This window comes from Emys orbicularis, chromosome 1 (genome assembly GCF_028017835.1).
Source record: "Emys orbicularis isolate rEmyOrb1 chromosome 1, rEmyOrb1.hap1, whole genome shotgun sequence".
NCBI lineage: Eukaryota > Metazoa > Chordata > Testudines > Emydidae > Emys > Emys orbicularis.
Genome location: NC_088683.1, coordinates 123,413,179 through 123,428,237, shown reverse-complemented (window position 1 = coordinate 123,428,237; position 15,059 = coordinate 123,413,179). Strand labels below are relative to the sequence as shown.

The 15,059-nt window shown below is 42.5% G+C and overlaps 1 protein-coding gene across 1 annotated transcript in view; it reads right to left on the bottom strand.

Moving 5' to 3' along the window:
- Positions 1 to 11,571, bottom strand: part of AEBP2 (AE binding protein 2) — an 87,365-nt gene extending 75,794 nt beyond the window's left edge. Inside the window, exon 1 of the mRNA XM_065404125.1 lies at positions 11,507 to 11,571. Within this exon, the coding sequence (XP_065260197.1) occupies positions 11,507 to 11,553 (47 nt within the window). The 5' untranslated portion in view covers positions 11,554 to 11,571. The remainder of the gene's footprint in view (positions 1 to 11,506) is intronic.
- Positions 11,572 to 15,059: the final 3,488 nt, after the last annotated feature.

Genomic DNA, 15,059 nt, shown 5'->3' with positions numbered 1-15,059 from the left:
CTATTTTCCTGGGAGTTCAGGGAACAGAAACAAATGGTCAGCGGGTTTTGGAGGAGATTGAATTTATGAGGAAAGATTAAAGAGCTAAATGTGTATAGCTTTATAAAGACAATTAACATGTTGTGGAAAAAACAAATTATTCTACATTTGAACAGTACTTCTAGAACACCAATCATAAATATTTAAGAAACCATGAGTTGTATTTAAAGGGACACCATCAACATGAAGAACAGTCAATATAAGAAAAATTTAAAATAGTTTCAGGTACTACACCTACTTAAGTATTCCTGCCAATTTCTGTGGTTTCACAATCCCATTTTTTGTATTCTTTGAAAATATGTTTCCCTGTTGCTGTATGTAAGACCCACAAAACTGAGGAAACACACTAAACAGGAAAAGCCATTAAACTGACTATACACAAAGTGCTGCCAAATGCACAAAGAAAACCAATATTCTTTCTAATCTTTCAGCTATAGTCATCTTAAGTGTCATTTAAAAGTAGGCCAAAAAAAAAAAAAAACCCAAAGACAGGAGTTGATGGTACAGTAGAAACTCAAAGTTATGAACACCAGAATTATGAACTGACCAGTCAACCACACACCTCCTGTGGAAACGGAAGTACACAATCAGGCCGCAAGAGAGAAAGAGAGCAGGAAAAAAAGCAAATACAGTTCCGTACTGCATTAAACGTAAACTACTAAAAAAATAAAGCTGTACTAACTCAATGTTCAGTTGTAAACGTTTGAAAAAACAACCATAATGTTTTGTTCAGAGTTACGAACATATCGGGGTTATGAACCACCTCCATTCCTGAGGTGTTTGTAGCTCTGAGTTCTACTGTATCCTTTTAATAGGTAACTACTGTATGTGCCTATTCCAATGGAAGGTATGTAATTGCTATTCCTAAAGTACCAATCTGATTTTAAAAAGGGAAATTGATAAACTTTAAACTATTGCACTGTGTGGATTATTAATTATTTGTACTACAGTGGCTGAAAGGAGCCACAATTGAGGTTAGATCCCCAATTGCACTAGCACTGCACACAGTAAGTACAATTCTTCAGGGTGGATAAAAGTCAATGCTTTTTTTTTTTTTAAATGTTGATTTAAATCAGATTTTTTTGATAGGTTTTTTCCTCAAAAAACATTTTATCTAAAGATAGTTTGAATTAAGAGTATAGGTCAAAGATATCTCATCATGGAATAGGGATTATAAATTATAATTCTATAGTATGAGACAATATATTCATGTAATGTTTAAGAAAAGTTTTGTAAATGAGTTCCAATAATTCATGGATTAGGGACCCAATCTTATGGGGTTCCAGAGGCTTCTGTATAGATTTAGGTTAATCTTTCTATTTACCCAATTGTGCTCAGTCTAGACCAGGGATTGGCAACCTTTGGCATGCAGCCAGTCAGGGAAATCTGCTGGCGGGCCGAAACGATTTGTTTACCTGCAGTGTCCGCAGGTTCGGCCGATCGCAGCTCCCACTGGCCGCGGTTCGCTGTTCCAGGCCAATGGGGGCTGCGGGAAGCAGTGTGGGTCGAGGGATGTGCTGGCCGCCGCTTCCCGCAGCCCCCATTGGCTGGTGGGAGCTGCGATCGGGCAAACCTGCGGACGCTGCAGGTAAAACTGTCCCAGCCCACCAGCGGATTTCCCTGATGGGCCACGTGCCAAAGGTTGCCGATCCCTGGTCTAGAAGATACCATCAGAGATGCTTAGTTTTGCAGTTCTCAAACTTTGGATTTGTCTCTCCAGAGATAACAGCAAAAATGTTTTTAAATAAATAAATAATATATAGAGGTGAGAAATAACAGACCTCAACCTTATTGTCCCTCCGCAAATTTGTGTACACAGAGTCAATCCCTTACCTCTCTCTAAAAGTGCAAAGTTTCAATGTTGGGGAGGAATAGTTCTGGACAAGGAGAAGAAGTCTGGAGATAAATGTGAGAAGACAGGGACAGGCAGTAGAAACAAAAGTGAAACTGTTGAGCACCATATTCCAGAAGTCTTGAGGTCTTTCTGAGTGTAGCCTTCATTGATTTGAGATCTACCATACCATTCTCTCACTAAAAGGGAAAACCTATAATGGCAGCACGCCGTAAGAGAGACCCAGTTTGGGAATAAGAACCATTCAAGAAATATATGTTTGCTGATGATGTTTTAAAGAAAGTCACACCAGTGAACTGGTGGAAGTCACTTAAGCACTTGGATTCAGAGACTGTTGAAGTGATAATCTCACTTTTAACAGCATTCGCTTCTTCTGCCAGTGTACAAAGAATATTTTCTTCCTTTGGACTAATTCATTCCAAATTAAGAAATTGTTTGGGACCTGAAAAAGGAGGAAAGCTTGTTTTTCTTTTCCAGATTATGAACAAACAGGAAAATGAAGGTGAAGACAACTGAGTTACCTGCAGAAGCCAGTATTTTAAGTGTCAACTAGTATTTTACGTTTCTCATGATGACCTGGCTGACATATTAAAAAAAACTAAATTCAAAAATTCATATGCTTGTTTTGTTAAAATATTCTCGGTTTGCTGTTGAAGAAAAAATCCAGAATACAAGACGTTGTTTTAGTTAAATGAAACAATTTAAATGTCTGTCTGGTGATGTTCTCCTATTAATACAGCATGGCAAGAAAATCCTCCAAATATTAATGATTAACCTGTTGAATTGGAGATAGTTCACCTCCCAATGACTTCATAAATATCTGCTTCAATTACCTTTGGTAAATGAAATAACCAAACAATCATTCATTTTCTGATATAGCTGTAAAACTAATCTGAAAAGTTTTCAAAATAAATCACTTTAAAAATGTATAGTGCGTACCTTCTAAAAATGAAACCTACATCTATCTCTGAGTTGTGAAGAATACGTATTAAGGTTATAACAGCCAACAAGAATGCACTTTTATGTAGAAATCCATGATTAAATCGAGTCTTCCTGACTAGTGATTGAAGTCATGATATAAATCAATTTGATTTAAATCAAATCCACGCTGCAACTCTTCACACAAATCTTTCAGGCCATAACTTGACATACTAAGTAACAAAGAAATTTGCTAATACTTTACAAAAGGAATTTCAACCGAAAAATATTTAACTTTTCTGCTCTCATAGTACACAAAGATAAGCAAAGTTTACGTTTTTCAGGCCTTAAGCTACTAGATTTTTTTGAATTTACAGTTCTTGAATACCAATCGCTAATAGTTAAATAATGATTATTGCTCAGTACCTATTTTTACACATGATAGTGAATCTAAATTTCAATTTTAGTTTTCTGAAAATTTCTTACTCTGGGTTTCTGACAAGTGATTATCTGATCAATTTCTAGAACTGAAAGATTGACTAGATCACTATCGTTAAATTAATCTGAAAGTTAGAAAATCTTCAAATTTTTATTACAAGTTTCCACTGCAGCCGAATTACCATATCACACTTTGTGTACAACTGCTCGTCAATTTTGACATTTTCTTTCCTTGTTCCCTTTTAAAAGAGCCAAAAATTGTATAAAACAATAGGTACACCTTAAAGAAAATCAAGAAAATTAATTCATGAATTAAATATATTCTGTGGGCTGTGCGAAGCATAGAATAACCAGTGTCTAGTGCACTTTGATCCCACCTCTTCTTTTCTCTTGGAATGCTCCCTCCTTTCAACACACACAGGGCCCTGGCCTCTGTGTCAGGGTGGCCAGTGCAGATACAGTCTAGCAACTCTACAATGGAGAGAAAATCCACTTCAATGGTCCCTATAACAATTTACACCAGCTAAGGATCTGCCCCACTGTGTTTAAGCCCCCTTTACACCACAGGAGCAGACTAAAAAGAGCAACAGATAACCAAGCCCTATGTCTTTTGCATCCTGTAAAATGCTGAGCAGTGTTGGGACTCTAACATTAATCACAGATCCATTACCTCATGTCCTTATTTGGCTAAATATATCCAAGTTATAAAGGAAATTCATGGTAACAGCCAGTAATTCGGATTTTTTAAAATGGCTAATACCCAAACAAACTTCCTAAATTGTCTTGGCCCCTATTATATCAACTGCAGTATTTAGACAGCCAAGTGTTGGACAACATTCAATAGGTTAACAACATGTCTGGCAGCCAAACTCGGTCAGCATGGATTCCATTTCATTACTAATACACAGGGTATTTTTACATATGCCTTTCAGAACTTACAGTTGGAGAAGTTGCCCACTGAAACTAAGCAAATGGTAAAGTTTGGAAAAAGATTTAGGGTACAGCTACATTTGCCATGGGATAAACGACCCATGGCACAGCTGCAGATAGCCTATGTCAGCTGAATCAGGCTCGCAGGGCTCAGGCTCATGGGGCTAAAAATCACTGTGTAGATGTTCAGGCTCGGGTTGCACCCCATGCTCTGGGACCTTCCACCCTCCCAGGGTCCCAGAGTTTAGGCTCCAGCCCAAGCCCGAAGGTCTACACATTGACTTTTTAGCCCTGGAGCCTGAGCCCCGCAAGCCCACACACCCAGCCAGTCACAGGTGTTTTATCCCTGTGTAAACATACCCGTAGGATCTTAAATGCTAGCACAAAGAGAGTCCTACATAGAAAATTAAAATTTGAAATCACAAGTCTCAGGATACATCTTTTTGCATCCTATTGGCATGAAAGAAAAGCTAAGCAAGAACTGGCCGTGGAAGTCTTGAGTAGGAAGTGGCAGGATGCTTTATACCAATTTCATGAAATGGGATGTATTTTCCAGTTTTGTAAAGTCATAACTTGCTGCTGAGACTTTAGAACACTACATCTCTGTGCACTGTAAACTAATATGTGAAATACAGAATGTTTTTATAACATTCTTTCAAAACAGTTTCTTTGAACATGCTGCTTACACTCTAGGTCAGGGGTCGGAAACGTTTGGCACGCGGCTCGCCGAACCTGCCGTGTCAGCAGGTAAATAAAACTGGCCCGGCCCGCCAGGGTGCTTACCCTGGCGAGCCGCATGCCAAACGTTGCCGACCCCTGCTCTAGGTATACATGACAAAACACTTGACATCAACGACTAAGACCACTGAAAGTTCAAAAGGAAGCAGTCTGAGGTAACTGAAAACTCAAAAATATCATTTAAAAATCCTCAACCCCTCAGAGTAGCTAACAAATTTACAGATGCTCCCCGGGTTATGCAAACCCGAGTTACGCAAATCCACACTTACGGAACTTTTTCCATAAGTTTTTTTTTTTTTTTTTTGACACGCACGTAATTGTCGGGTATATGTTCCCGACTTACGCAAGTCGGAGAACGTCTGTAGTTTGTAGGTGTCTGATTAAAATCTGGAAATGAAGGCCAGTATTTTTATCATGAATCCCAAATATATTTTTACATAAATTGTGTAATTCACACAATTAATTATATCACTCATTTGTTTCATTGGGTGGCAAGAGTACTAAGCTTGGATTCTAGATAAGTTTTAGATATCACTGCAATAATCCTATATTAACATTCAGTACAGGTGAGCAAGTTCTTTCAACTAATCCCACAAAACGCCTTTATGTTATCCATGGTTAATTAAAACTAGCAGCAGATTTTATAGCAAGAGATGTTACTAGCCTTCTTATAAAACATCTGGGCAGTTTGGTCTTCCAATAAACCTTTTTTTCCAGTGCCATAAAGACTTGAACATAACGTTACGGGAACAAGAACTTAGAATTTATTTTTCCCGTTCTGTGTATTACTTCTGAATCTGAAAGCAATTGCAAAAAGATGTCAGGAACACCTTTTAAAGAACCAATGGTAAAGTTATTTTCAGCAGAATCCCTGAACTATAAATAACGGCCCGTATAGCCAATTGTCAACCGAGGTTTGTCAGTATTACATAAGAACTAGAACAAATTATATTAAATTCCATCTCCTTAAGCACCCTATTGTAGGTGCAAAATGGATGATCTTCACTTCCTGGATAGGATGTGCAGCCTTCACAAATGAGAATGCATACATAAAAGAGGCCTGAAGCATTTTGCAATCTGGTCACATGAACACATCACAGAAATGAAGCATCTGCACTAGTACCGCTTGCCTTTTTATTGTATTTTAGATTGCTGTTCTGCACTCTTATCATTCATAATACAGTCACAAATGTCACTCCAAAGTGGTCAATTTAGAAGACGACTAAGTTTTACAACTCACCGTTTAAAAAAAGTAGGTCAAATATGGGCAACCTTGACACTAAGACTTTAGGAGGTCTAATAAGCTAACACCCCCCCCCCCAAAAAAGGCAGTACACACAACTAAAGATTAAGGAGACCCCCATTTCAAATCACACAAAAAAAGGAGCAAAGAGTCCTGTGGCACCAAAAAAAGGAAATCAGGATTTTCATTCCTAGTGCTGCCATATTCTCATTTTGAGAGTAAAAATTTAGGAAGGAACAATTTAATCTAAGGTTTAAAAGTAAACCCTTGAAAAATAATTTCTGAAATGCATTTGTCTAAAAATGTCCTTCACTAATACTTCACAGTATTCTGAGGGTATGTCTTTGCCTCAGGAGTTAACCTGGGTAATCAGCACTCCAGTGTAAGCACCTGGGTATGAGTAGCCACACTCCAGTCATTTCCAAGTTACTGGGTACACACTGAGTGCCGCTTGTACTTCTGCAGGCATATCCCATGGTTCTTTGTACTGCAGTAAGGTAAGCCACTCTGAATCTTTTGAAGTGAGTTGTGGGAGAACTTGTCTGTCCTCCTGTGTACACAGGGAAATTGTGGGAGGCATTGGAGGACAATCAGCTCCCGAATGGTTTGGCCTGCATCTTCACTGAAATGGGATATCAGTCCAACTGAAAGCAGCATCCAGGCTTTAGCCTGTGGCCCCAGACAAGCCAACTAGCCCAAGCTGACAGAACCAAACTAAAGGTCAGAAGTTTGTGTGTGGGGATGGGGAGGTTAGGGACAACACCTGAGTAAAAGCCCAACTTAACTCTGCAGTGAAGACATACCCAGGGTGATTCATTTACTAGCTGTCTATATCTATTTCATCCTTTGAGGAGAATCAGCTTAAGATGTTTTTTCAAGATTGGTATCAGCAAGTTAGTGCTGTACAACTTCTCAAACATTAGTGGCACTGAAAGTCAACCACTAGAAATACTTTAAAGCTGAAAAAAGTTCTCATACATGGCAATTTATTAATTGGATAAACAGGCCTAAGAAACCAAGTGGTGCATATGAGTTACTTTCAGGATGTTATTTCAAACTTGGGAGTAAATGGGTAAAATCCTCTGAGTCAAATTCAGCCTCAATGTCATGTGTCTATTTTCTACACAGTACTTCTAACATTTAAAATTTCCTGGCTTCTGCTGTAGGAAATAAATTTTTCTGACCCTCAGAGTTTTATCAAGATCCACTCAAAATCAGTAACAATAGATTAATAATCTTTATTTGTGATGACCTGCAGCGTTGCTGCTCAAGTTTATGGTAAGCATGAGTCAGGGTAGGCTAGAGTGTGTGTTTTGTGCTGGGAGATTTTGTGTTGATTTGTGCAGGTGGCAAATGAGGGGTGCTTGTTGTGGTACGGGGCTGCATTTGGGCTTACTGTGAGTTACTGTACCAGGAGAGTTGTGCTGAGTTGTGCAGGTGAGGAACTATATGTGTTTGGAGTATTTTGTGTTACATGGGTGTGGCAGTTGGGCCAAGGAATCCACCATGCAGTTGCCCTCATACAGCCAATGAAATTGCTGCATGCAAATTAGCTGTAGAATGAGGGTGGTGATTGGCTGAGTTACCACAGCTATCACAATAGTCTTGGGCTCAGAGATACTCAGGTGTAATTCATAAAGTCAAAATGGCTGAAAACTTAGAAACTGGATGGTAACATACAGTAAATCCCAGTGGTAACTGAATGTGGTGATATTCTGAAAAAAAGGGTCCCAAACCATGCATGTAGGTGTTTCCATTGCTTCACACTGCCTCAGATATTCCAGGCTTCAGCATGACATACAGACAGGTGACAATTCTGGAATCATATTCTATAAATAAACCATGTACCTACTGCTTCTTAGAAGGAGAAAGATTTCAATTAAATATGAAAATCTTACATAACCTCTAATACAGGGGTAGGCAACCTATGGCACTCGTGCCAAAGGCGGCACGCGAGCTGATTTTCAGTGGCACTCACACTGCCCGTTTCCTGGCCACCGGTCCGGGGGCTCTGCATTTTAATTTAATTTTAAATGAAGCTTCTTAAACATTTTAAAAACCTTATTTACTTTACATACATTAATAGTTTAGTTATATATTATAGACTTATAGAAAGAGACCTTCTAAAAACGTTAAAATGTATTACTGGCACGCGAAACCTTAAATTAGAATGAATAAATGAAGACTCGGCACACCACTTCTGAAAGGTTGCTGACGCCCTGCTCTAATATATGGATGGTCTTATTTTAGAATACTTTCATACTAGCACATGCTATTATTCTGTCAAAAGGTAAGCAAATTAACTATTTTGGCGTTTCTCTATTATTGTAGACAACAATAATAAAATCCAGACGCATTAAACTAATCAGAATGCTAACACTCACCTGAAATTCTGACCCTCTCACAACTCCCGCCCACCCGTTCAAACCGACAGAGAAAAAGTTTGGGAAAACAAGCCTTGAATGGTAATCTTAATGTTACCAGACCTAGGCTGTGGCAGATCTTCGCAAAGGATCCCTCACCAACAATGCCCTTCCACTAACCCCTTCCTCCTTTAAACAAGGGGGCTATTAATTCAAGCCTCTCTGAGCATCAGGTGAAAACCAGAAGCTTAGCCTTCACTCAGAAATCAACAGATAGTCAGTGAAGTTCACAGAGCATGGGTGTAATGTTCTCTACGTAATACACCAGTCAATGAGCAGGATGCTATCGTTACACCTTAAAATCATTTGGAAAGTGCATCCCCATGTAGACATCATTAATACTACAATCTAGATGCAAACACTGTAACAAGGCATGGATCCAAAAAAAAAAAAAAAAAGTTTTCAGACTGGTTGCCAAGCATGAACATATCAAAGGAAGGGTAGAGGAAAATTATGAATTCTATTATACAGTAAATAAATCACAAAAGAGAAACTCCACCATTTCTTTCCACTGCTCCCCTAACTCAGCTACTTATCTGGGTTGAGTGTCACTCTCACCGTGATAGCTAGCTCTCATCTGTGTTCCAGTATCTATAAAGCCCTGAGATAGTCACTCAAACACATGAAGTGGTTTATATTAGATTAAAATATGAAGAAAAAAATCAGTATTGCCAATCCTCTCAATTTTATTGCAATGTCTAGCAACATTTGGTGTTCTTTTTAAAGCTCACACTCCCAGATTTCATGTCATTTCATGAGAATCCCAACTTTCATTTAAAAGAAATTTCTAGCACTCAACAGTGGAGAAAGGTATGAAAACATGATCCCAGTGCACGCTAAAGGCACATGATACAGATGGCAAATACAAAGCACCCAAAATGTATAGTTTTTTACATCATCATGATTTTCAAGCCAATTCTATGATTTGGAGTGAGGGGGAAGGGGGGCTGATTCAGGGTTTTTGAACACTTGGGGTTGTCAATACTCAAATATACTGACATCAATCTCATCTGCTACATTTCTGCAATATTTGAATGGACTATTTTAAACTTTTTGTCCAACTAGACTTTAACAAAAAAAAATTCTCCCCACACTATCATGTACTGTTAGGGGTGATAAAAACACCGCCCACTGTATTGTAGAAATACCATTTGCAAATGTAAATAAGTAATTTTTCAAAAGCTAAGAACCTTACTGTTTTGGCAATTGTTCCTCTACATGAACAAATACATTAACTAGATTTCTCCATTTAATGGAAGTAAAACTAGAAACACATTTATGTAAAAATTATAATGGGCCATGATCTATTAGATTTGTCAAGGACACAAAGTACCATTTATGATCAAAGTTACAGAATTTCTTAAGCCATTTTAAAACTCAATAATAACTAGATCTAGAATAGAGTTGGACTAGTAAAGTGACAAGTAAATAATTTAACATCATTTCTTATTCTATTTATTTGTCCTATCATTTAGTTTGATTGTTAATTAAATACTAGCACACAAAAACAAGAGTCACTCAGTACATCACATGTTTTTGAACAGCTTAAATCACAACAAAAACAATATTTTATAAGTATATTCAGTACTGCACACCAAGTTCATTGCTCATTTGCAAGAAGGAAATAACTAAAAACACAGTGTAAAAGATAAATATATAATATATAGGAACCATATGTTTATCTTTTATTGGATTCAATTACATAAATATTCTACTCAATTTTAATCCTTAAAAAACATCCTAAAGATGCCAACTTCTGTTGGTGTAGTTGTCCCAATAAACAATATTACCTCACCTACCTTGTCTGTCAACCACATTGATTATTAATCTGTGTTTGTTTTAAACAAAGAAAAGTATTTTATGGTCAGAGAAAAGGTTGGTACATGACAAGGCCTTTCCACATACCAGATAGCAACCTATGCTAATCAAGTAAACTAAATTTCCCCCTCAATAGTTACAGACAGGTTGCTTCTCTCTGTAATACACAAACACCTGCACTAGTATAGGCAGAATACACCAATCAACACCTTTAACACTTCATCTTTGAACTTTAGGTCATACTGATTGCATTTTAACACAAAATACAACTACAAAGGCACCTGACACTGTTTTATGAAAGAGGCATTGGCATCCCAGGAAAACAGTCGTTAAACTTTACTATTTAAATACGGACCTCTGCACATCAAACAAGAAGGAACCAAACTGAGTGGCTATCAAAACAGTCAGTTAATGATTTCTATACTTCAAGAACACCGCTCTCACCTGACGAGAGATTTTTTAGGTGAAAAAAAAAAAAAAAAAAAAAACCTCCAGGAAGAAAATGAAAACCTAAGGACAAAGTAGATTACTGAAAGTACAGAAGTCGGCGATTTTTTCTGCTATCATTAAGCCTGGTAAGAGCAGAATCATTCAGGAGAGAGCACTAACCATGCAAAAGCTCAATATGCAAATAAAAATATTGAGGCCTCTCTTCCTTCTGCTGGGTAAGTACAAGAGGAAAACACAACCCACTTGGTGGCTCCTAGCCCTTGTTCTCGGTTCTAGGAATGACAATCCCCACCCATCCCTTCTTCCTGCACTAACTGCCCTCTGCCCCTGGCTGGGAGATGGCCGGGGGCAGGAGAAGTGTGGGTGGCGGTGCTTTGGGGTTGGGGCTGCTCCGTGTGCGGGCTGTGTGCGCCTCTGGGCTGGGGGGAGGTGATTTCCCAGGGGCCGCTGTGTGCAAAGAGGCCCAGGAGATGGCGTCTCAGGGCCCCCATCTCGCGAGGGATTTCAAGACTGAACCTGCCCCAGCCTCCCTGGCGGCCTCCCTCGGCTGAGGGAAGAGCTGCAGGGCCGACGTCCCCCCCAATCCCCGACCGGGGGGGGAACGACCGCAGGGCTGCGGCCGGCCCCAGCCTGCCGAGGCGCGGGGGCTGCACTGACCTGTCCTCCGAGTCCATCCGGCTCAGGGGCTCCCCGTCCGAGGACATCTCCAGGCTGCCCCGCCGGCCCCCCGACGTGGCGCTACAGCTGCTGCTGCCACTGCTGCCGCCCCCTCCGCCGGTGCCGTAGCCTTCGTCTCCGCCGCTGGACACGACGCTGCTGCTGCTGCTACTGCCGCCGCCGCGGCCCAGCCCGTCCTCCTGGCTGCCCCGGGGGCCCTTGGGCTCCTCCTTAGCGTCGGCCTCGCTGCTGCCGCCGGGGCTGAGCGAGCGGGTCTCGTCGCTGCAGCAGCCGCTGCTGGTGCTGCTGCTCCCCACCAGGCTGCTCTCCTCGCCGCCCTCCTCTTCCTCCTCCTCGTCCTCCCCGTCCCCGGCCTGGCTGGCGCTCTCCGGGCTCGGCTCCGACATGCTCTCGGCCTCGCCGCTCAGCAGCAGCAGCGCCTCGGACTCCGCCGCCGCCGCCGCCCCGGCCTCTTCCTCCTCCTCGGCCGCCGCCGCCGCCTCGCCGGGAAACAGCCCCTCCGGCTCCGCCATGTCGCTGAGAGCGGCCGCCATGGCGCCGCCGAGCTGCTGCCTCCTGTGTCGCTAGCTCCCTCCCGCCGCCGCCGCCTCTCGCCCGCACAATCGCGCAGCAGAGCGAGCGAGCCGCAGAGGGGAGGGGCCGCTGCACGCGCTACGGAACCCGCCCGGGGACAAAACACCGAGCTGGGAGGGTGGCGCCGGGAGGGGAAAGGAATCGAGGACGCGAGGCTGCTTGCCAGCGGGCAGAACCAAGTGCACGGGGCGGAGGGGGGAAGGAGGGAGAGAATGGGCAGAACCAAATGCGGCGGGGCGGGGGGGCTCTGAGGCGGGGAAGGAAGGCACTGGGAGGCAGGGGGCAGCTGCCAGCTGTGAGGGGGACGCGAGGCTGGGCGGCCCTAAGTGGTTGGGGCAGGAGTCAAGGCTCCGGGCTTCGCACTGTTGATTCTTCCAGTCAGGCCCCTCCAGAGAAAACAGGGACCCTCGTTGCCTTTGCCCCTGCCACCCTCCAGGCACTGGCAGGGAGCTGGCACGGAGGGTGGGTCGTGCCACAGAGGCGGGTAATGAATCGCCCAAACTCCCACCCCGCTCAGAGAAGTAACTTTTTTTACTTCTTCGAGTGCTTGTGCAAATCCATCCCACTCTTAGCACTGCACTCACTGTGCCCCACCGTGTGCCTGGGGGGTGCCCCACGGTGTCGGAAAGATGGCAGCATAGCTCCGCCAAAAGAAGATGGTGATGCTTCTGCCAGAGCATAACGCTCAACAGACATACGGGCTGAAGAACCCCAAGTGGGTGTGAGCCCTAATCTGAGCCAGAGGGGTTTAAACTAGCTAACGCATAACAGACCCCAATGCATCCCAACACCCACTTGGGTAGTCTCGGAGAACATACTGCTTGACCTTCCTCTCTGTCAGCAAATGGTACAAATCATCTTGTGGAAACTCTGAAAGGTTAGGCTCTTAGTGAATAAAAGGATGAGGCCCTGTGCACTTGAAATGTGCACCCTAGCTCTCCCCTGGTTAGTAAGAGTTTTGGGGAAAACACCAATAAGAGAGTTATTTGGTTCAAATGGAAACCCATTGCTACTTGGGCAGAAACTCAGAGTGGGATCTGAGTGATGCCTTACCCATATGAAATATTGTACAGGAAGGGCCAGCTATGACAGCTTGCATTTCCCCAAATCTTCTGGCTGATGTAATTGCCACTACTAAGGATGTTTTTATAGATAAATGCAACAGGGAGCAGTTTGCTAGGTGCTTAAATGGATGGAGTGGATGTGGCTTACCTGCCAGCACAACATTCAAGGCCAATGGAGATGGAGGCTCCCTTACTAGTGGAAAAAAACATGTATAAGGCCCTTAAGAAATTTAATCATAGTAGGTGGGGAAAAAACTATAGCGTTGAAAGGGGGGAGGAATAGCGGGGATGTGGCAATATTGCTCCCAGGAACACTCTAAGGGCTTGTCTACACTACCGCATGGGTTCGCTCTAAGACACACAACTTCAGCTACGTGAATAGCATAGCTGAAGTCGATGTACTTAGATCTACTTACCGCAGTGAAGACACTGCGGTAAGTCGACAGCTGACGCTCTCCTGTCAACTCTGCTTGCGCTCCTAGTTCTGTTGGAGTACCGGAGTCGACGGGAGAGCGCTCAGCGGTCGATTTATCGCGTCTATACGAGACTGATAAATCGACCCCGGCTGGATCGATCGCTGCCCGCCGATCCAGCAGGTAGTGTAGACAAGCCCTTGGAGAGTGCAAGTAGTCCAAGAATTAGGGATCTGGGAATCAATAGGTTGTAATTAACATGGTTCACATCAAATCCTGAATATTTTCCACTAAAAAGCCTATGTTAGTCAGGAATCTTTTCTACTTTGGATCAAAACGTTCCGGACATTCAGTAAGTAGCCAAGCTGTCAGATGGAGGGAGACTGGATTTAGAGGTAAGATGTTCCCATTGTTTTGAGATATTACATCTGGTAGAATTAAAAAGGTTTTCAGTGGACGAAATGAGAACAGCATCAGCTCCATATACCAAAACTACCTCAGCCAGGCAGCTGCTATCATAATGACTGTGGCAGCATCTTGTCTGATCTTTTTGAGCATCCTGGGAATCAGAGGGATGTGAGGGTAAGCATACATCATCCCTGGCAACCACTGCGTGAGGAATGTATCAGACAGGAATTCTAGGCTTAGACCTCCTTTGGAGCAGAAATTGATACATTTAATGTTCTTGGGCGGTTGCAAATAGGTCTACAGAAGGATGACCCCACACGTGGAAAATGTGATGGATAACAGAATCCTTGATCATGGCTTGACAAAAATATCTTCTAGAGCATTCTGCTGATCTAGGATATGTATTGCTAGGAGAGATTACTTAGTGCTGAAACATCAGTTCCATAGTTAACCTCCTTCCAGACATCTAAGGGTTCCTCCCTGCCTGTTTATATAAAACGTGGTTGTCGTGTTGTCAGCCATAACTTGGACTGTCAGTCCATGGATAATTGGTAGGAATGCAACACAGGTTCTACGAACCACTTTGGGCCCTAATACATTTATGTGTAGTCAAGTATCCTCATGGGTCTGTAGACCTGAAGCCTGATGATGGTCCAGATATGCTCCCCATTTCAGAAGGGACATGTCCTTTCATGAGAGCAGGGGACTGGACTAGATGACCTCTCGAGGTCCCTTCCAGTCCTATGATTCCATGTCTATCACTAAGGTCTTGGGTGGGAGAAGTGGATAAAAAGGGGCGAGGGGAGGGAAAATCTTTCACCATCAACTGCACCTCCCATTGGATGCCAGAACCAGGGTACCCTCCTCTTAATGATAGACAGTGTCATCGAATGAGAGGCTGTATTCAGAGGCATCCATTGCTGCCTGGAGGGACATCCTGGCTATTAGCTGCTCATCAGCAGTCAAAGATTGAAACTCTGTTCTCCAGGGGTACATTGTTTGTAAAATCTGAAAATGTAATGTAATTTTAAAAGTCATCACCAGTAACACCTGATAATTAGCAATCTAGAATTG